The sequence below is a fragment of the Pinus tabuliformis genome, chromosome 4_1 (genome assembly GCF_031772625.1).
Source record: "Pinus tabuliformis cultivar Carrire ecotype Pingquan chromosome 4_1, CPIR1, whole genome shotgun sequence".
NCBI lineage: Eukaryota > Viridiplantae > Streptophyta > Pinopsida > Pinales > Pinaceae > Pinus > Pinus tabuliformis.
Window position 1 is genome coordinate 32,459,427 of NC_142303.1, and position 23,369 is coordinate 32,482,795.

Consider the following 23,369-nt stretch of genomic DNA (forward strand, 5'->3'; position numbering starts at 1 on the left):
TCGATCGCGGAGGTTCTGGCCGGAACCAGGTCCTGACTGAACAAGGGTTAGGGTTTACCTTGGGAGCGTCGACCGAAGGGCGAATGTACGACGCGCAGGGTTTCAGAAGACAGCGAAAGGAGAATGGGCAGCTGGAGGTTTTTTTTACTGCACAGGGTGGACAACTGGGAATAAAGGGTAAAAAATACTTTTGACTCCTGTGCTGGCAGAAAAAACCCTTTCCGCGAACAACCCTGAGAATTGCACAGTAACCATGGTAAACTCCAATGAGCTTGTGGATCTGGACCCGGTTATGTAGGATATCCTGTCGGTATGGGGTAAAGACCCGATAGCAAAGAATATTGAACGGTATTTTGGAGATGCAGGGAATTTTAGATCCAGAACCCTTTCGCCGGAAACGCTCAGGATCAACCAATCCTTCCATCAATTGACTCAGGGTTATGATGAGAACGCTCTACTTCATCAAGATCTCCATGTTTTTCAGCAGCCGGCCAAACCAGGTGAGGATTCATTGCATGCAGTTTTTCGCCACCCGAGCCAAGGAAATAAAGGGAAATCGCTCGCTGTGGAGGCAGTGCTATCTGGGGGTTTAGAGGATATAGTTAATTTCATTACTAGCTCCGAGCAGTCGGGTGAAAAGAAGGCAGGAAGAGTTTCAGCGTTAACAAGGGTTTCCATTGGGAAAGAACAGGGCGCTTCAAAGGGAAATGGAGGTCGGCCGGAAGATGCGACTGAGTTTTCTTCAGATCTACAAAAGGCAACACATGCAGAAGACCCGGGTCTTCAGGTAACTCATCTATCTCCTGCCAATTTCTTTCGGGAGGCTTTGGATATTCCAATATCAGATAGGCCCGAGTCTGGGCACACACAAACAAACCCTAGTTTGGAAGGGTCCGATTTAAACAGGGAGGCAAGGGAGGAAGACTCCGGCGGAAAGAAAAAAGGGGAGAAGCGGAAAAAACAAAGACCTATTTGCGATCAGGAATTGGAAGGGAACCTGGTTTTGGGTATGGAAGTGAGCATTGAGGAAGCTTTGGAGGTGGCAGACTGCACTGTGGTGGGTAGGGCGAGAGGGAAGAAATTTTCCTCTAGCTTCATCCAAGAATGGGGAGAAAAGAATTGGCTGTCAGGTCAAGAAAGGGCATTCGAAGCCTCAACCTTAGCGAAAGGATGGTTTATGCTTCGGTTTGAGAACAAAGAGGCGCTGACTGGGTGATTGCAAGGAACTGGGTTATTGGGAATATCCCTGTTCTCATGAAAAAATGGACACCTCTGTTCGATGCCGGCCGCGAAAAAACGGATGTCTTCCTGGTCTGGGTCAGGGCTCCGGGTTTGCCATCGTTCTTATGGACCGAATCTGTCTTCAAAGCCATAGGGGACAGATTGGGTAATTATCTGGGAGCTGACATGTCCTTTCTGAAAACCCGGAATAAAGCCATGGCACGGATTTTAGTCAGTTTGAACCCTGGCAAAGGACTTGCAAAGAAGATTAATCTGCAATATAAGGAACTGGTGTTCGAACAGATTTTGGATTATGAATACCTGCCTTTCAGGTGCCACAGATGCCACGAATATGGGCATCTGGCCAAGGAATGCCCCCTAGGAAGGCGAAGGCGGTGATTCCAAAGGGCAACAGCTCAGTGGGAGACTGCTTATAGTCCAATCCATCATTCTCAGGGACAGGAGCTCCCAGCAGAACAGATAAATGTAGATATGGAGACCGCGGCCCACATGGAAGTGCAGCTGCCGGAAACAGCTCAACAGGCTCCCCTGCCCACTATTGCGGATAAAGAGTTGGAACTGGAGACTGCCCCAGCAAAAGCGGAGCTTCATGAGGGGACGACACTGCCTACCGATGGAGCAATGGGTATGTGCTTTGAATCAACCACTCCTCCTCTTCAAATTTCTGAATCTATGGATGTTTGTTTGGGCCAATCTCCTCCATGTACGCATGTCTTTTCTAATAATAATGATAGAATAATAAAACATGATGAAATCATTGATGGATCCGGAATTGAAGACCTCTCGGCTGCTTTGCCCTCCCTAGACCTGAACAGTGAAGGTGTTTCTCTTGAACCTGGCCCCTCGGCCATTCTCCCATCATGCCCCTACAACCTCAGATCCCTCGACAATAAGCCTGTTACTTCCGATTCTGTAGGAGGTATTGGTCCGCTTCCCTTCCAAAGCCAAAAAAGGAAAAAAAGAGGTCGAAAATCCAACCTTTCCATGGCTCAGATAAAAGCTAAGTTTGATGTAGCTGATGGGAAACAACAGTCTATCACTGGGGCTCTTAGAGCAGTGCAGGCCCCGGAAGAGGTTATAAAATGATCTTGACCTCTTGGAACTGCAGGGGTTTAGCCAGTAAACCCAAAAAACTGGCCATACGGGAGATGTTTCTAAATTCAAAAACAGACATCCTTTTTCTACAGGAGACCCTTGGAAATGGAGTTGAAGTGGAGACAGCGTTAAATGCTCTGTTGCCTGGCTGGAGATTCTCAGCAATTGATTCCGAAGGTCACTCTGGAGGATTGGCAATAGGCTATAGGGAAGGAAGAATTAAGGTTTGGAATCAGTGGGGGACGAAGCAGGCGATGGGAATGGAAGTTCAGTCCACAGATTTTGCCTTCCCCCTAACCATCTGCAATGTATATGGCCCCTGCCAGGATAGGGTGTCTTTCTGGAATGATGTGATGTCAAAATCTTTCTTGAAGGATAAAATCTTGGTGCTGGGAGGGGATTTAAACTTCTCTATAGGTAGAGCGGAGGCATGGGGTCCTTCGGCCAGGGAAGACCCCCTGTTAGAATTTTTCTTAAATATGTTCACTGTCAACAATCTAATCGATATAAATTTGCTCAAATTAAAGCCGACTTGGAGGAACAGGAGAACAGGGGATGCTAGAGTGGCAAAAAGGCTGGATCGTTTTCTCATAAATGATGAGTTAGCGGCCAGGATTCCCATGTTTCGACAATGGATTGAAGAAGGAGGGCCCTCAGATCACTTCCCAGTTTCCTTAGAATTCTCCATTCCTCCTCCAAAGCCTCCTGCACCTTTTAAATTTAATTCTTCCTGGTTACAAGATGATTCTTTTATCAATCTATTCAAGAAAACATGGAAGCACCCTGAAGCCAACGCCCAAGAGGACAAAGGCTTCTTGTTTATGGAAAATCTCAAAAGACTGAAGAAAGCTACCATAAGCTGGGCAAAGGCTAGGAAGGAAGCCCAAAATGAGGACTTTAATAAGATATGTGAGGAGCTTAAAAAGCTGGAAAGCATAGAGGAGGACGGATATGTGTCTCAGGCTTCAAAGGATAAAATTCTTCACCTTGAGAAACTCAAGATCCAAATTCTTCTGGCTAAAGAAGAGGAATGGAGACTAAAGAGTAGAGCAATATGGCTAAAAGCTGGAGATGAAAACACCAGTTTTTTCCACAACTATGCTAAAGAGAGGAAGTCGGCAAATACTATCTGGGCCCTAAAAAACGAAGAAGGAAGGGAGGTGCAGACTTTTAAATCCCTGTCTGAGTTAGGACAAAGACACTTCCAAAAGCTATTTGCAGATCCAGGAGAGACCACAATTGCTGAGGTAATAAAGACTGCTCAATGCTTTTCAAGATTCCTAGAGGAGGATGAAGCGGAGGACCTATATTTCCAGGTAACAAAGGAGGAAGTAGAATCAACAATAAAATCCATGGCAAAAGAGAAAAGTCCTGGGCCAGATGGATGGTCCATCGAACTGTTCCTCCACTTCTTTGACCTAATAGGAGCTGAAATCACAGAAGTGGTGGAGGAATCCAGGAAAAAAGGTGAGGTCTATAGCCCTTTTAATGCTACTTTTATAACTCTCATTCCAAAGAAGGAAGTTCCTAAATGTTTTGAGGATTTCAGGCCAATTTCGCTATGTAACAGTATCTATAAAATCATAGCAAAGGTGATAGCGAACAGAACCAAACAAATTTTGTCGCGGCACATTTCAATGGAGCAATTTGGCTTCTTATCAGGAAGACAAATTCATGAAGCCATAGGAGTTGCTCAGGAGGTCATGCATAGTGTCAGACAGAAGAATAAGAAGGGTGCTGTCATTAAAATTGATTTATCCAAAGCATATGACAGAATAAACTGGTTATATATCAGGCTGCTTCTAACTCATCTTGGTTTTAAAACTGATTTCATCAGCTGGATCATGGGTTGTATCTCGAACGTTAGTTATGCAATTCTCATCAATGGAGCAGCTACTTCTTTCTTCAAAGGTCAAAGGGGCCTGAGGCAGGGATGCCCCTTGTCCCCTCTCCTTTTCCTGTTAGTTGCAGAGGGCCTCAGCCAGCTGATCCACAAGGCCAGAAGGGAGGGGAAGGTAAAAGGTATTGAAGTAGCTACTAATTTATTTATCTCACATCTCCTTTTTGTTGATGATATCTTGATCTTCACAAATACTGAGCAAATTGAAATAAAGGAATTAAAAATCATTTTAGAGCTGTTTCTGAAAGCAACAGGCATGCAGATAAACTCCAGGAAATCCCAGCTGATAATGACAGGTATAGCAGCTCAGGAGAGGGCAAGGCTTCAATCTTTCTTCCCTTTCCAGCCTAGTACTTTGGATCTTCCTTTCAAGTACTTAGGTTTCTGGCTAAAACCAAATGCTTACAAGAAGGAGGATTGGAACTGGCTGATCGCAAAGATAGAATCCAGAATTTCCCATTGGAGTTTCAAATGGCTCTCTAGAGTGGGGAGATTGACCCTTATAAAATCAGTGCTTTTGGCCATTCCAGTATACTGGGCAGCACTAACTTGGGTTCCCAAGGGCATCATGGAAAAGATCAGAAGACTATGTAGCAGATTCTTATGGGATGGCTCAAAGGAAAACTCGGTGCTACCATGGGTGGCTTGGGATAAAGTGGCAAGGTCTAAGGAATGGGGAGGCTGGGGGATTAAAAGTCTTCCCGACTTTAGTCTCTCTCTGGCAGCAAAATCGGGATGGAGACTTATAAAGATGGAAAACCTATGGACCAGAGTGGTAAAAAGAAAATATATAGACCCTGTCCCATTGGAAGATTGGATAAGAAACCCGGTCAAGAACAAGCAGAATGTCTCAGTGATATGGAAGGCAACGGTGGAATCATTCAAGGTAATTGAACAAGGATTGGCATGGAAGATCGGGAATGGTAGGAATCTGAAGATTGGGAAAGATCCTTGGATAGGATGCGACAAAAACTATGCCTTATCACCTGGATTAATAAGGCATTTAGAAGGAAAATACATTTTTACCCTAGACCAGGTGGAAAAGGCAGGTCAATCAAGCATGTGGAGTCAGGCATGGAAAGATGGAGGGGACCTTGAGCTGGATCAGAGGTGGTGGAATGAATGGCATTCTTTTACTCAAGAAATTCTTCGCTCCAATGTAAGGATTAAAGACAGTCCGGACAGTCTGATTTGGACCCACGGAGAAACCGGAGATTATTCTCCAAAAGACGGATACAAGTTCATTCTATCCAGGAAAGGATGGGGAGAACCAGAGTGGTGTTCAAAACATATTTGGAAGCTAAAATGTCCAGCAAAGGCCAGACTCTTTTTCTGGTGCCTTCTAAGAAGGAAAATCCCAACCTGGGACATTCTTCAGTCTAGATACATGCATGGTCCTGGGAGGTGCACTCTTTGCAAAGATGAAGTGGAATCAATCAACCATCTTTTTCTAAATTGCATTGAAACAAAGAAAATCTGGGGGGAGGTAGAGAAATTGATGAATAAAAAGTTTCATTGGGGCAATGGGAACCTGGATGAGGCATGGTCTAAATGGTGGCATCAATATCCGGAAGGGAACATGAGAAATCTTCCGCCCATCATCTGCTGGGGCGTCTGGCTTGCTAGAAACAGAAGTATTTTTCAAGATAAGGGAACTCCGCCAAATGTCACTGCCATTCAAGCGGTTTCCATCTACACTTCTATCCCAGAACCAGAGGAGAAAAAATCCCAAAATGTAAATAAGACAGTGCAAATCAAAGAAGGCATTCCCTGGGCTTTCTTTGACGGAGCCTCACAAAACAACCAAGCAGGAGCAGGCATTATCATCCATCTAAATGCAAACCACTCCCTCAAAGCCTCAGTTGGATTGGGGTCAGGATCAAACAATTTTGCCGAACTGTCAGCTCTGAGACTCCTCCTATGTTGGCTAATTCAAAGAAACACCTTCACTATTCAGATCTTTGGAGACTCTCTCAATGTTATAAATTGGGTCAACGGAAAAAGCACTTGCAAAAACCAATTTTTGAAACCCATGCTGGAAGAACTGCTGGTATTAAAAACATCTTTTAACAACTTCTCTCTATGCCATATCTACAGGGACAACAACGAATCCGCGGACAAGCTTTCTAAGGAAGGTTTGCAGCAAACTTTGGGAGGTTGGAAAATAGTGGAAGACTGCCAAGGACAGGTTCTAACATCAGGAGTGCCGCCATATGCATAATCTACAGCTGTTGTTTTTACATATCTTTTTTCTTTTTTTCATGCACAGGCATATACCACAGACTTCTAAATCTTTTTTTGTATATGCAACTGGACTTTATGGTTTTTTTTACTTTTATATGGGTTGTTTTCCTCTCTGTTGAGGAGACCCAAATGATATGATGTATTTTGATTTAAATTGCCTTTCTTGGGGAGGACATCTTTTGATCATGGCTGTAAGTCAAAACTCAGTTGAGGGATCTTCTACTTACAGCAGAATTTTGCTCTGAAAACAGTGGAACAAAATGACAGTAAGGAGGATTTTGATTGATTGCAAGGTCAATCAATCAGCAGTATTGGAAATGCTCAGCATATGCAATGTAACTTTTTATTTTCTTAATAATTAGTTCGCTTTTTCTTCGGAAAAAAATAAAAAATAAAAAAATAAAAAAAATAAAAAAATAAAAAATAAAAAAAAATGAGAAAAGAATTCAATAAAGATGAACCACTTCGTATAAAAAGTTAGACGAAACAGTTGTGAAAAACATATCGCATAATGAGCTATTCATACACTAAGCATAAATAAATAGCTATCACCGTACAAAAGTGCCAAATGATAACTCAAGCATTCATACATTAATATATAAATAACTGGACTGGAAATCACTCTAACACAAGGCAGAAATAGTTAAGAGATAGAAATACCATTTATAACTAGTCCTACTCATGAGCTTCAAGCGATAACAATTTATTTCTCCTTGATAAAATATCCACTAAGAGTACAAAAGTGCAACATCAGTAGCAGATATCAAATGCAAACATCAATAAATCATGTTCCATTCATTCATCAAAACCTCCTCAGAGGGTACAAAAGTGCATGTTCTGGGGATAAGTTTTTGATAAATTTCAGGACCCTTCTATAAATGCATGAGAAGGGTTTAAATACTACTAACTAATTCTAAAAATAAATTATTACAAAAATATAGGATGTGGTTTAAATGACCGTCCTCTTTTCAGGAAAATAAAACAAAATTAAAGCTAAAATTGAATCTAAAATTAAACTACTTCTGTATTTGGTCCTTGAAATCGCAAGCAAGTAGCATCAGTTTGAGAAGAGTCAGCTGGCTAACTTCCGCTTTTAGATGAGCTGAGAAAACAGAATTGAAAAGAGATGACACCATTTTTTCGGCCAAATTAATGATACACTTAACAATCATCCACTGGCTATGTGGCTTTACCAAGTATGCCCAGTAATAATCCCAGTTCAACTTGGTTAACCCTTGGATTGCTTTTGCCTTTTCTTCAGCTCTCCGTTTCCAATCTGCCTGTAGCGTTACCTTCTTGCGATTTTCGGGACTTGCAGGTGACTGGGTAACCAACAGCTTTCCTTTTCTAGAAATTTTTCTCAGCGATGCGCGATTAGCGCTAGGCGCTAATCGCACATCGGAAACTGCCTCCGTTTCTTGATTCGGGTTTCCTTGATGCGTTTTTCGCCTTTTGCGCTTTTTTCTTCTAGAAGATATAAAGTTTAATATTTGTAAACATAACAGTTCTATAAGCTCTTGACCCTGAGTTTTAAACTGTCTATTTCTGATATCTTTGTTGTCCAGTATCCACTTCACAATGTCTGTGTATGGGAGAATTTTGGGCTTACTGCTATCCGGTGTAAGAATGAGAAAGCTAGCTCTATAAGGGATGCTTCATAAGAACCATTTGAGCCCGCGGTAGCAACTACTTCCATTACTATGGGATTCTCCTCTTCGAGCAGATTATACATGCCTTCCCACGTAGCTATTCCCGTGTCTCTGTTACAGACCGTGTCTGTATATAGGGGCGCCATTTCCTTTTCTTCAGTGCTCGAGGCTTTGCTTTTCTTTCCCATTTTATCCTGTGTATTGCTTTGTATTGGCCTCTGTTCTTCGTTCCTACAATTCACAAATGAAGCGAACATGAATGACAAGGAAGGGTGATGGAAAAGTTTTAAATGCCGCAGACGTACCAAGTATACCACCTTACATGAAATGATTCTTTGAAAAGCATGCACCCATATTCCATTAATAACTGACAACTAACTCATTTATTAGCATTAAAGCGCATAACCAGGTGTTAGCTTATGGAAAATACTTTTCTTGAATAGCATGCTCGAAAGATCTGCGATGAAACGATTTTGCGATTTGCATTGCAACATCGCAAAATCGCAAAGTTGGCGACTCATGACATTGCATTATCGTGTTACCGCTGCATCACTATATCGCGAAATCGCAAAATCGCAAAGTTGGCGACTCATGACATTGCATTATCGTGTTACCGCTGCATCACTATATCGCGAAATTGCAATATCGCAATATCGCAAATCGCAGGAATGTTATGCATGAAATCTTTGTTAACCTATTTTCTGCGAAATGTGATCTGGCGATCGACGTCATTGCATATCAGCAAATTGAAGTGTTTCAATGTGAGTTGTGTTGAATGCGATGCGATATCTATTTATTATCGCATATCGCGATCTCACAAATGTTGGAATTGTGCTTGTAAGGTGGCATCCTGCTATCTTATGCGATGCGATATTTCCTGAGGAAAGATTTTCATTTTACCTTATCATAAAACTTAGCTTTTTTAGATTTTCCAAGAAAGGTTTCCTAAGCTTATGATGGTAATTTTATTTGAAAAGGAAATTTAACCTCTACTTTGATTTCTTAGATTTTTAAATAAGGGTTCCCACTTATTTAGTATTAGGAATAACACTAAATAAGAAGGGGGGTTGTTGCTGGCCACAACAGAGCATAACACATAAAACACATATACACAAAGATTTTCCCCTGGATCCAAAAACCGGGACTACCAGCTTGATTTTTTATTATGTTCCTTTCAATGTTACAATACATATTTATACATATTGAAGCATCCAATACCATGGACCGAAAACCATCGCGTCCAAAACCATGGACCGAAAACCATCGCGTCCAAAACCATGTGCGAAAAACATGCACAAAACCATACGTAGGTCCGCCCAACCTAATATAGGGTCCAAAACCAAAATTTTCCAGGGCGCTGCCTCGGACCCCATAAAGTGGGGTTACCTGCACCCGTCAAACCCCTTGCGACTCCCCATGCTACGCAATTGGCGCAATGAAGGGGGGGCTCCACCCCCCTTCTAACCCCCTGGTTAACTACGTGGGCTAGTTGTGGAAAGAATATAACACAACCCAACATTCTCCCACTTGTTGTTTTCTTTCCACAGGGGACCACAAGAGAGCTTAGTCATTTATCCAGCCCTGCAATGCCCATTGTTTCTCTACACCAAGGGAACTTCTCAAAGCTCACAGATTTTGTCAATGCATTTGCAATATTCTTCAAAGTGTCCACCTTTACCAACAACACCTTTTTCTCTTCTATCATATCCCTCACAAAGTGATACTAAAAATCAATGTGCTTTGTATTTGAATTATATGCAAGGTTCTTTACAAAGAAAATTGCACTTCGGCTGTAACAGTCTATCCTTATAGCTCCCTATACTAACCCCATACTTGAACACAATCTCTGCAACCAAACTGCTTCCTTGCTTGCATGAGTGGTTGCCATGTATTATGTCTCTGTAGTTGATAATGCCACTATAGATTGTTTCTTACTCATCCAACTGACTGCACCTCCAAATAGGTTAAACACATACCTACTTGTAGATCTTCTCTGATCCAGATCTCCAACCCAGTCCGCATCAACAAAGCCACGAATATCCAGCACTCTGTCCAATCCTCGTCTTCCTTGGTAGCACAAACCATAATCACTAGTGCCATGCAAATACTTGAAAACCCGCTTCACTATTATCTAATGCTCCTTCCCTGGTTTTCACATAAAACTGCTTAATACTCCCACTGCATGTGCAATGTTTGGTCTAGTACAGACCATCCCATACATCAGGCTACCGACTGCACTTGCATATGGAACACGGGACATGTCCTCTTCCTCTTCTTCTGTCTTGGGACACTGTTCAATAGATAACTTTACACCTACAGGAATAGGAACCTTCATCGATTTACTATCCTGCATATTAAACCTCTGCAATATTGTCTTGAAATACTTCCTCTGGTTTAACCAGAGCTTCCTCTTTGTTCGATCTCTTTTAATTTCCATGCCCAAAATATAGTTTGCAGCACCAAGATCTTTCATGTCGAATTTGGAGGACAAATGGGTCTTCAAATCCTAGATAATTTCTTTGTCATTTCCAACTAGCAACATATCATCCACACACAAGACCAGATAAATAACACGGTCACCAATTAATTTGAAATACACACAGTGATCTGCTTTGCTTCTGGTGAAGCCAAGTCCCCATATAAATGTATCAAATTTCTGATACCACATCCTTGGTGACTGTTTTAACCCATACATAGACTTCTTTAACTTGCATACTAGTTCTTTCTTACCCTTCACCGCAAAGCCTTTAGGTTGCTTCATGTAGATCTCCTCTTCCAGATCCCCATGAAGAAATGTTGTCTTCATATCCATCTGTTCTACCTCAAAATCAAAAGCAACAGCAAGAGATAAAAGTAATGTAATAGAAGTTACCTTGGCAACAGGAGAAAAAATATCACCAAAATCAATTCCCGGCACCTGGGAATAACCTTTTGCTACCAACCGAGCTTTATATTTCCCCATTTTTCCTTCTGCATTTGTCTTCTTCTTGAACACCCATTTGCTGCTAATGGGTTTCCTTCCAGCCGACAACTCCACTAGATCCCAAACCTCATTTTTGTGCAAAGATTCCATTTCATCAACCATGGCCTCTTTCCAGAGTTTTCCATCCTCTGAATCTACTGCTTCCTTCACATTTCTAGGATCATCATTAGTAATAGATAAAGAAAAATTTGAATAGAAATCGGATGGACTATACCTTTCTGGTTGCCTTCTTTCTCGAACTGATCTTCTCACACTCAAATTTTGTGGCTCTTCGTTTTCAGATTCCTCCTCTGCTATAGAGTCTGATTCTTCCTCCTTTAGCTAAAACTCTATCTTCTCAGGTTCCTTTGGTTGGACTTCATCTTTAATAACATCTTTCACCTCTCTGAACACCACATCTCGACCATACACAACCTTCCTTGCTACTGGGTTCCAAAGCTTATAACCCTTTAAACCATCCGTATACCCAATAAAGATGCACTTTTCAGATTTACTCTCCAACTTGGTTCGTTTATGCTTTGGAACATATACATATGCATCACATCCAAATACCCTCAGATGCGAAAGAGAGCATTTCTTACCTGTCCATACCTCTTATGGAGTCTTATCCTCCAACGCTGATTAAGGTGATCTGTTGACCAGGTAACATGTTGTCTCCACTGCCTCTACCTAGAATTCTTGTCCTAACCAGCACCACTGAGCATGCTTCTTGCCCTTTCCATCAATGTCTTGTTCATTCTTTCTGCAACTCCATTTTTTTGAGTTGTATATGGAGTAGTCTTCTACCATGCTATACCACACTTCTTACATAATTCTTCAAATTCCTTACTGCAAAACTCTCCACTGTTATCTATCCTCCACAACTTTATCTTCTTCTTTGTTTGGTTTTCCACTAGAGCCTTAAATTCTTTAAACCTGTCAAAGACTTCAGATTTCTTCTTAAGGAAATATATCCATGTATTCATTGAGAAGTCATCTATAAATGATACATAGTACATAGACTTACCCAGTGATGGAACCTTCATAGGTCCTGTTAGTGCCTAGATCGACATCAGGCTAAAGGGAGGCAATCCTAGGGTAACTACAAACCACACTTAACTTGGTAGCTAGCCCTACCAAGTCGGGAGAGGGATCTCTCATTGTCAATCTTAGTGAGGATGGTTGCAATTATGTCTTGAGATGACTGAAATGAATGTTGATTTTAGGCTAGGTATAGTAGATTAGGGTTTCTGATTTGATTTTTAGGTTTTGGTTGTTGGATCAATTGGAGAAGGCAGATGGGTCCGGGAAATCAACTCAGGGATACAGTCATGTTTTGTGGGTCAAGGTAGACAAGGGTTTATGTATTTGAAATGGATTGAGATGGTAGATTAGGATAGTTGAGGAGTTGAGGAGGGCATAAAGAAACTATGAATCCTCTTCAAACAGTTGAAAACATTGAAAACCAAATGCATTCCCAAGACAAAGCACATCAGTGTATTTTGTCCATTCACCTTGATTAATTTAGTTTCAGAAGAGAAAGATAGATTTGGATACATATAAAACATAATAAAAAATCATTACAAAGAAGAAACAATACATAAAGTCACTGTCACAAGAATCCCACAAAAATAGCTGTGAAACCTGGTTTTATTCCTTGCCAAACTGTCGATACAAATGTTCAATGAGTGCCACCACTTCCACCAAAGTCCAACCCTTACAAATGACTAAGAAAGTACATAATATAGGCATCAAACCATTCATTCTAGCTATCAGGGGTCGAATCCATGAGAAGAGGGGTGGTTTCAACCATATCTAAACTAGGAACACAAAAGTAGGCAGTGGAACAACTTGCCTCTAAAATTTAGGAAACCAATTCATTCATTATCAAACCCACTTGAAACTTGATATATCTACCCTATGAGGTGTTTTTCATCCATATTTACATCATTTACCATCCATACATTTACCAAGGAATGAGGAAAAATTCAATTTCCAAGAAAACTAGGAAAAATCCGGAAATTTAAGCAACACTGGCAAAATCAGTTTAATGTTTAGTGCCAAAAATTTAATGCATAGCACCAATTCAGGGCCAGTTTTGGAGGCCTTCCTGGTGTCCAAATTAGGTGCAAGTTGGCTTGTTGGAAATCCCTACCTATCTAGTTTTTGGAACAATTTGATTTTTCTAATTTAGAGCTCATTTGCCCTTCCAAAATTTGATTCTCCCAAGACTGCTTCCTGTGTGGAAAAAAAGTGGCAGAGAGGGCACTTTTTGGGTGTTTTTTGTCCTTTTGGTGACCAAGACCTTGTCCAAATCTTATCAATATTTCTGGGTTTACTAATTTTTCCATGCTGATTCCAAATGTGTAGGCCATTTTTCAAATAGAATTCCCCATCAAAAGCATAGCGCCAGTGGCGCTATGCACCTATTAGAAAAACTTGTGTTTCAAAATTTAATGCGCAGCGCCAATGATGTAATTCACAATGCCTCTTTCAAACCCAGTTTTGGAGGCCTTCACGGGAAAAGAAAAGAAATAATTTATAACAAAGAACATAATGTCTTAGATGAAATTCCAACTTGAATACCTGATCTCTCCATATTGTCCTTTCATGTTTTTGCTGGTCAAGTTCATCCTCCAGTGGAGTCCGTGGATCTGATATCGAAACTAATTTGGAGTCGCCAGGTGAATGATTTTAGCCTTGTTGTGTCTGATTGTTGTTCACCATCAACAATCAGATCTAAACTTGCTACATTTTGCTGAGGAACATAACACTACATTCGCCAGTATGGTCGCTGGTAGCCTCCTGCTACAGCAGGTTAATCATCTTTCATGATCAACATTTTTACATGCCAAATATGTCATACTTTGCTTGCTGCAATGCTCCATATTTGCTACAGATGGCCAGAGAAGTATCCATGAGAGTGTGCTAGTCTAAATTCCACTGCTGTGTATCATTTTTGATGAGTTGATCCATTTTTGATGAGTTTTTCAGCTAAGGGAGGTCCAAATAGCTTAATCTTGGTCTCCCTAGGTTTCAATTTCCTGTTGTAGAATATAGAGAATGAACATCTGTCCAAACAGCTTAATCTTGGCAGATTTGTAGATAGGTAGAGAAACAAGGGTGTTCGACAGCTTAATCTGAGCCCCCGGCTGAAATAAGTATAGAAGTAGATAGAAGCACAGCAAGAAGAAAGAATGAAAAGCTGGGTATGCTAGTTCAAGTGCACCCAAACCAAAAAGAAGAGAAAATGTTAGGTGAGTAGGTCGGGTAGGTAGCTTTGTGGTTGCAAAATCATGGCTTGTGATCCATCTCATATTGTCAAGTGTTATATCTATCATATCACAAGTTGAAGGCAGTTGTTCAGTTGGAGGACTTCAAGCGAGGCATGTCTAACTCCCCTTTTTCCTCTTTCCCCAAATCACTCACCAACTTCCCCTAAAGAGGTCAAGATCTGCTTGATACCTCTTAGATTCATCATTCTCCATATCATTTGCCTTGGTGGAGATCTGCTTCACTCAAGGAATGCTTACACTTCTTCTATCAGTCATTTTCCCCCATTGATAGCCTAAGACATCATACTTAGGGCTTGTTCTCATCTTTGTCATGTTAACTACTAACTTTATTATGTAGCTCCCTATCTATTTCCCCTTCCCCTACTAAAACTATGTATATAACTCCCCTATATACTTATCCCTCCCCCTGGTTGAAAAATAACCATATGCATCCTTGGGAATTGCTAAGTTTATCTGAAACTCAGCAAGAACCCTCATTGCCCCCTCAAACCATCTTCTCATGCATTTTGGACACTTTCCAATGCATAGAACCCTTCATCCTCCCTAACTATCTCCCAAGTGCTTAAGGACTCATTCCTTTGCATAATTCCCCTTCACATGTTTAAAAATCACCCCTTTGATCTTGGTTTGCCTTTATAAGGCATGAAACCATCTTTGGCCACTAAACCCCTCTCAAAACCACATCACTTTCCTCCTAAGTGCCTTTGGACTTCTTCCAAGGCATAAGAATATGCAAACCATGCAAAAAACCATGAAAAACCTTCAAAAAATGATAAAATCCTCCCTTTTTTGGCTATCGGACCCCTTCCGATGCCTTAGAATCCAAGCAAAAGCATAAAGGTTACCCCCTCCGAATTCAAAAGACTTGCATTTTTGAATAAATAATGGCTCTGATGAGAAATGGGTCCTTTGAGTCCCCCTCCGATGCGATATCGCTATCGGGAGGGGGAAATCATATGTTCAAACACCATATATAACTCCTTCGAATTCATGTTTCCTTTGCATTTTAATAAAATTCATGCCCCGATGAGAAAAGGATCTATTTGATCCCCCTCCGATGCGATATCGCTATCGGGAGGGGGCAGTGGCATATATAAGCGAAAATGGCTAAGTCTCAAGGCATGGGGTATAGTTTTGATGGGCCGGACCCGAAAACATATAAAGTGGACCGGCAATAGAATATCGGGTCCGCGCAGTTCGGCGATTCCATATGTGCTGCCCTCTGGTCCCTCCGACTGCCGATTTGTCGACGGATCCAGGACCGTTGGATCGGACCCCAGATCTGACAGCCCAGATCTTGTCGCACGGCCCCCCACTTTGCATTGCCCCATATACTGCTCCGATTTGGCGGAGCCGATGAGTTATCAAATGCAGTGTTAAAGGGTTTTCGGGTCCGCGGACCCATTCCACTGTTAAATCCGCCGATTTGGGTTCCGCCGATGGGTCGGACCCGAAATAAAATAAAGAAGGCCTGTATAACTTATCGGGTCCGATGGGTTTCGGCATTTTTATGTGGCAACCCCATGACCCCGCCGATAGTGAATTGCCGAGTTAATCTCAGCCGCCCATTCAGGCCCACAGATCAACGACCCATATGTAATCGCATCACTCCTATATGGCTCTGACCAGCGGAGCCGAAAAGTAATAAAGTGTAGCATAAAGGCATATCGGGTCCGCTTACCCATTTTTATCAAGTCCGCCGATATGAAAGCTCCGATGGGCCGGACCCGATCTCCATAAAGAAAGGGCATAAAGGCATATCGGGTCCGCGGCATTTCAGAGGTTTTATGTGTTGGGACCAACGGTCCGCCCCGATGCAATTTAGCGCCAGCGGCCAGGATTTAATCTCCGCTACAGTGCCACTCCCGCCTATGTTTTTCACGAATTTTACATAGAAATTGGTCTTTTTTCTGTGTAAAGGAAAAGGCGGCATTTGTTCATATTTTCACATATATGCCGGTGCCCGACTCCCGATAGCGCAATTCATGCATCCCTAAGCTTTCTGAGATCGCTCCAAGGCCCAGTTTTGCTTCAGATAGCCAGTCCCGGCCTCGGCACAGTTGCCAACACTTTTTCCTCCTGTTTGCACCATTTTTCAAAAAAGTTTAAGGCTAGTTTTGATCGGCCAAGCGCCGATTGCACCCAAAGGCCACGGAGGACATTAGCAGCAGTTATTTTTGCATTAAAAGGCAGAAAGGGGGCGATGGGACAGTCTAAAGAGTATCAGCGGTGAGAAAAGGCCCAGATTCAGTGCCAAAGTGTATCAGGATGCAGCAAAGAGTATCAGTCCAGTTTTTCAAAGCATATGAAAGCAAAGCAAGCCCAACAAAGTCAACAAATCATCATTCGGCCATTAAGGCTCACCAACACTTCTTTTGTTGCTTTAAAGCCACCTAAAGGCATAGATGAAGGCTTTCAAGGCAGAGTTATTGCAGAGACATGTTCCCAGTCATATTTTTAGAGCAGCGCTGCTTCCTTAAATGCAAAGTTATCACACAGAGGACAGCGCGTGGCTCAAGGAACTCTTTTGATCCATTTTTGAGGCAGATGCCCCAGCGCAGCACTTGGATAAATGTTTTAAGCATTTACTTCAAGATAAAATAGATTAAAGCACTCGTTTTCCTCAGATCTGCCTAAGATCTGCTGTAATAGATATTTTGAGATGCCAGTTACCCCAGCGCAGCTGTTAGATAGATATTTCTGCCATTTACTTCTGTACAAATTAGGTTAAAGGCATTTATTTGAGGAGATCTATCCCAGATCTGATGTTTGTAAATATTTTCTATTTAAACCACCCTCTGCACTGTTTTAAGGGTTGGTTGGTCGATAACTTCCTCTCTAGACTTGCATTGTATTTTCTGAGAGTCTCTATAATCAAAGATCGTTGGAATGTTTGGGAGATGAACTGGCTGTTGTGTTTTAATGACTGAAGAGTGACTATGGAATCCTAATGCTTCTACATAGCCCAATAAGTGTTTCTTATCTCTGTTTACAGTTTATATGTGTTTATGCCATCATTGTTTCACTATCTAAATAGCAGAAAGAAAGAATAGTTCAGAGCTCACTTAGTTGTATTCTGTTCTCAATTTCTGTGATTTATCTATGTTTTCCTCTGAATTAGTCCTAAATATGAATACTGATTTGCTCATATTTACACTAGTTCCTTCATATATGAATGTTGTTTAGGAATCCTTGATTGCTCCTATATAAATGTTCATTCACCTTCCCTCTGTTAGCATAATGAGAGCTACTTAGTTGCCTTTCATTCTCTGACCTTCATTCCATCCTTATTCCAGCTTGATATTGTTTTATGTGTAGCTATCCTGCTCTGTATTCCTCTTGTGACCAAGAAAACGCAACAGCAAGCCTAATCCACGACTCCATGCCCAATGGTTTGAACTTCTCACACTATGCATCCCAACTCTGTTTGAAAGAATCCCCCATCCCACCAAACATAAACAAAACCCCCTTGAACTCATTAGCTAGCCTAATATCATCTTCAACAAAGCTAAATTATAAAGAGAGAGCCCTCTCTGATTGCAGGTAGGCTAGGACCTGCAGTCCAAAGATTGGTTTGTGGTTACCTCGGCCGTATCCTTTAAGGAGCTTTAAGGACAACCTGAGTGATAACATAATGGCAACTCCACTGGGGAACATCCTCAGATAATTTCACAAGTCAAGGTGGAAAGCTCCACTGGGAAGGAACCAGACCTTCAAAAGTTTCTTTCGAACCCTCATATTCTTAGAAAAATCCCCAAAAAACAGGCTAGAAGTTGGCTCCCAAAAAGAATTCACATTATACAAGGTCAAATCCAGACCCAAATCCCCCAGCAGCTTTTGAAAATCCCAATATAATCCCAAGGAACCTCAGGAAGCTAGAGCGAAGAGAGGATTTTGTTGATAATAGTCCTGAAGCAGTTCACCCACGCTGTGGCCCAACCCCTGTCAAAGTTTTATTTCGTTCAACCCCTAGTTCCCCTTGTTCTTCATCCACCTCTCAAAGCACTCCTTCCACAACTCCATTCACTGCACATACTACCACTACTACTCGTATTATCCCTGTTGTTCCACTCATCCTTGCCAACATGGCAAATAGATATGCACCTTTACAGCTGCCTGCAAATCCCGGGGCTATGCCTCAGGATTACCAAACTAAAATCACATATTTTGATGGCACAAGTGCTTGCACAACCCTTTAGCATACAAAGAAAATGCAGGATTACTTTCAAAGCTATGAGATTGACGATGATGGTGTGAGAATGAAGATTTTTGTCCAAAGTTTGACAGGCGATGTCAGGACTTAGTTTAGAGCACTCCCAGCCAATTCCATAGCAGACCCAGAAGCATTATACCAGTCATTTATCAACAGATGGGAGAAAAAGAAAGATCCCTTGCACATACTAGCTGAATACGATACAATCAAAAGAGGTCCACAGGAAGCAGTCTTGGACTATTGTGCAAGGTTCAATAGCGTTTATAATGCTATCCCACAAAACTTAAGGCCCCCACCTGACCTTGCCTTATATAAATTCCCTGATGGATTCGACCCAGATATGGCCTACTAATTAAAAGAAAGAGCTCCTAACAGCCTTGCAGACATGCAAAACGTGGCTGTCACTGTGGAGGCAAATTTAATTGCCAAAAGAAATAGAGCTAGAATTGAGAGAAGAACCACCTTCAAGGAAGAGCCCTCAGCCTTTGATCAAAAGCTAGATGCTATTATCAATGGCATGCACAGGCTGGGAGACAGAGTAGAGAGTGTTGAGAGGAAATCATCATGGGAAGGGCAACAGCCCAATACCATAAGGAACCCGAATTTCAGAAAAACTCAAAATCCAAACGCTGGTAGGTCTAGTCCAGACCATGATATAAGACCTCCTTTTCAAGAAAATTATACAGAAGCATCTACATCTAGTGATGCCATAGAGGACACTCACATGAACTTGGTGGATTTGAAGGGTGAGCAACAAATTTTCCTAACTCAAGAAGACCAAGATGACCATGAGATAAATCAATTTTAGACTAACTCTGGTGAGTCTTTTGACTTTAAACAAGGTTATGATTCAGCTATTTATGAAGTCCACAAACAATATAAGCTGAGGACAAGAACCATAGATGTGCTCGAAAAAGTTAAACCAAAGGAGGGCAAACAGCCCAACCAGATTAGAGGCAAGGCTATTATAACAGAAACAACTGATATAACTGTCCCAAACCCGCACCAAGTGACTGTAGAGGACATAGCAGACATACAACCTTCTGTTGATCAGCCTATGCCACCTTCTTCCTCGAAAGAGAACTTGAACAGCACTCCTAAAAACCTTCCCAAAATAGAAATACCGCAAGGTATCACTCACCATAACATTGATAATCAAGAGGAAAACGCAGAAAATACACTTGAAAAGGGGAAATCTGCTATTGCCAACACAAAGATTCCATTGGAGAAACCATTCAACTTAGAAGCCGAAATAAGCAAACTTAAGATTTCCATCCCTTTATCTGAACTTGCAAAGCATGATGTGTATAGGCAACAAATCCAAAGATCACTGCAAATGCCAGAGGTCAGGGATGATGTGAATGTTTTAGATGATATACCTGAGTTGCTTTTTGGTCCAGAAGTTGATGGAAAATCAGCACATGGAGCTGTTCTACCCTTTTATGTCAGTTTGCACATTCATGACAAAGTCTTGCACAACGCTATGTTTGACTCAGGTGCCTCACACAATCTTATGCCCAAAGCTGTAATGGAGAAACTAAACCTTGATATCACAAGACCCTACAAAGATCTATTCTCCTTTGACTCAAGTCAGGTCAAGTGTTTAGGCTTAATCAAAGACTTCTGTGTCTCCTTAGTCCAATTTCCCAACAAGACAATCCTAATGGACGTGGTGGTTGCTGACATTCCACCAAAGTATGGTATGCTGTTGTCATGATCTTGGGGGGCAAAACTCCAAGGATCTCTCCAATTAGACCTCTCCTATGCCACTATTTCAGTCTTTGGGCAACCAAAGAGACTGTATAGAGAAACACTGATGAAGTATGTGGTAAGTAGTGAGGAAAAGCCTCAGAATTTCCCTATCTATTCAATCCATTCTGATATGGATTCTTTTATTTTGTTTAATGATGAAACAAGTCCTCCAACTAAAGAGAGGCCTTTGCCTTTAGAACAAGAAACACGCATCAATCAAGAATCGGTTTCTCATACCCAGGAAACTGTCAAAACAGTCAGCGCAACCAGCATACAAGAAGAACCACATGAAGCACAAAACCTAGGTCTTCCCAATCCTAAAATGACTGAAACTCTTAATGTCAACCACAAGCAAGAAATCACATGGTATTTAGAGTTTGATGGTTCTGTTAATAAGCTAGGAGCAGGGGCAGGAATATGGATTCACAATACACATAATAGCCATGCAGAGGGTCATGCTTACAGACTTAACTTCAGATGTACCAACAACATGGCAGAGTATGAAGCTCTCCTTTTAGGCCTTAAATTGCTCAAAGCTCTAGGAGCTGCAAAGGTGTCCATTCTAGGTGACTCCGATTTAATCATACAACAAATGAAGGGCAACTTCGTTACCAATGATAGAAGGCTAAGAGCTTATAGGACTGCTGCCACTGCAATACTTGATACCTTCACTGAATCCAAACTTGCTAAGATTTCTAGAAGCAATAACATGCATGCTCACTGCCTAGCTACTTTTTCTAGCACTTGCAAGCTTCCTTTTGAGTCCAATCACCACTTTACTGCTGAGATAAAGCACAGGCCTGCTGTCCCTAACAATGTTAAAGATTGGCAAGTGTTTGAGGATGATGCTCAAATCAACAATTTTCTTACCTTACAGCATGAGTTTTCAAGCCTAAACATTGATATGGATGCTATGGATGATCCACTGCAAGCAATAAACCAAATCCAGCAAACTGTGACAGCTGAAACAGCTAGAAAATTGCTACAGCCAACCACCTTTGATGAAGAAAACATAGAAGAGCTGAAACAAATGCATTTGGAGGAAATAGCCAAAACAGAGGCTGAAATCATTGATCTAAAGGACAATTTTCTCCCGGTTGGCCTCACTCCACTAGAAGACATGTTTGATGCAAATGATGTCCCCAGAAAACCAAAATTGCAACCCATAAACATTGAGATAGAAGAACATAACATTGGGACAGCAGAGAACCCGAAAATGATCAAACTGTCCAAAAATTTACCAGCTGATCAAAAGCCCAAGTACGTGGATTTGTTCAAAGAATTCCAAGATGTATTTGCTTGGAGTTATGAGGACTTGAAGTCCTATGACACCTCAATTATTCAACATACCATTCCCTTAAAGCCAAATCAAAAGCCCTTCAAACAGAAACTGAGGAGAATCAATCATGTGCTTCTCCCTTTGATTGAGACAGAAGTGCAAAGAATGTTTGAAGCAGGTATCATAGCACCCATTAGATTTTTTGAATGGGTATCCAATCTTGTTCCCACAAGAAAGAAAACAGGTGAGATTAGGCTTTGGGTAGATTTGAGAAACTTAAACCAAGTCTCCCTTAAAGACCACTACCCATTGCCCAAAATGGACCACATCCTACAAAGAGTAGTGGGGTCATCTAGAATCTCTTTGCTATATGGCTTTTCAGGTTTTAATCAAATATTGGTTCACCCGAATGACCAAGACAAGACAGCCTTTACAACGCCGTGGGGAACATTCAAATATGTGAAAATGCCTTTCGGCCTAAAGAACGCAGGTGCCACCTTTCAAAGGGTGATCCGAATTTAAACAGGAATGCAACAAATTACAGAGATAACCATATACACAAAGATGCAGCGGAAATAATACTTCATTTCATTAATGGAAAGTACTGAAATATGCTTACAACCAGAAATGGAAATAAACCAACTAGGGCGATGGTAGCTTATCTCTGAGAAGAGATGTGATGGCTACATGCCTCTGAACCCTGTTACAATGAGGCTCAAAGGCCTATTTATTGTTGAGAAACAATGGAAAACCCTTAACATTCCAAAACCTAACCCTAGGAGATGAAACGCCAAACTGTGGGCCCCGTTTGGGGGTAAGTTGGTACATCAACTTCCCGGGGTCGTAACTTTGGCATATGATCTCTGTTTGACGCGTACAATAGCTCATTAGAAAGATCTATCCGAGCACTATCATTGTTGGAACGGGCAACATCGGTCCATTCCATGGACCCATGTTGCCCCCGGATTCCCCAAAAAACGTCGTTTAGGGCCTCAAAACGGCTCCGGAAGTTCAGGACCCGAAAAACTGCTACAAATAGTAAGTTTTGCTACAATTAAGGAAACTGAAAATGCTGAGAAAGACAATGGTGAGGGTCCAGGTGGACTTGGCAGGTGGCCACCAATATCCACCTGGATCATTCCTCCCCCCTTAGGAAGCAATGGTCCCCATTGCGTTGAGCTCCTCCATGAGATGAGGAAACTTCTGCTGAACTTGTTCCTGGGTGAGCCACTTGCCCTGCTGAAGGAGTTGGCCTGCTTTGACAACTCGATACAGTTGGATATTCTGTTGGCAAGTGTTCTTGATCTGTGTGTCCATGATCCGATCAGTTGCAGCTTGTTCCATGCAATCTGGATTTAATTCTGTGGGTTTGAGCTGTTCTGCAATGTCGGATGTGTCTAGCAATGGTGGAAAGTATGGCCGAAGGCGGTCCACATTGAACACTGGGTGGAGGCCAAGGAATGGGGGAATGCTGAGCTCAAATGCATTGTCTCCCATAGCCTTAGTAATGGTGTAAGGACCATATCGGAGTGGTCTCAATTTCCGATAGGCTCCAGTAAGGCGTTCCTTTTGCAAATGCAACCAGACTTTGTCGCCCACCTGAAACTTGTGTGGCACCCGATGTTGATCATGTCGCTGCTTGTACTTGGCATTTGATTTCTCAAGAATGTCATGGACCTGCTGGCGAATATGTTGGATGCGCTCAATGAAGCTGGTGGCCTTATCTGTTTCGGACTG

At 41.8% G+C, this 23,369-nt stretch overlaps 1 protein-coding gene across 1 annotated transcript; it reads left to right on the forward strand.

The window, feature by feature from the left end:
- Positions 1-1,713: 1,713 nt before the first annotated feature.
- LOC149174038 (uncharacterized) lies at positions 1,714-6,458 on the forward strand. Its single transcript, XM_089420721.1, has 3 exons — positions 1,714-2,316; positions 2,430-6,136; positions 6,335-6,458. Exons 1-3 carry the CDS (start codon positions 1,714-1,716, stop codon positions 6,456-6,458), a joined length of 4,434 nt encoding a protein of 1,477 aa, XP_089276847.1.
- The last annotated feature ends 16,911 nt before the right edge of the window (positions 6,459-23,369 follow it).

Excerpts from the sequence above, each read along its gene's own strand:
- LOC149174038 (XM_089420721.1), top strand. The coding sequence starts at position 1,714 with ATGGAGACCGCGGCCCACATGGAAGTGCAGCTGCCGGAAACAGCTCAA. Across the intron at positions 2,317-2,429 it reads CAGTGCAGGCCCCGGAAGAG|GAGACCCTTGGAAATGGAGT; the intron begins GTTATAAAATGA and ends CTTTTTCTACAG. Across the intron at positions 6,137-6,334 it reads TCAAACAATTTTGCCGAACT|GGACAACAACGAATCCGCGG; the intron begins GTCAGCTCTGAG and ends CCATATCTACAG.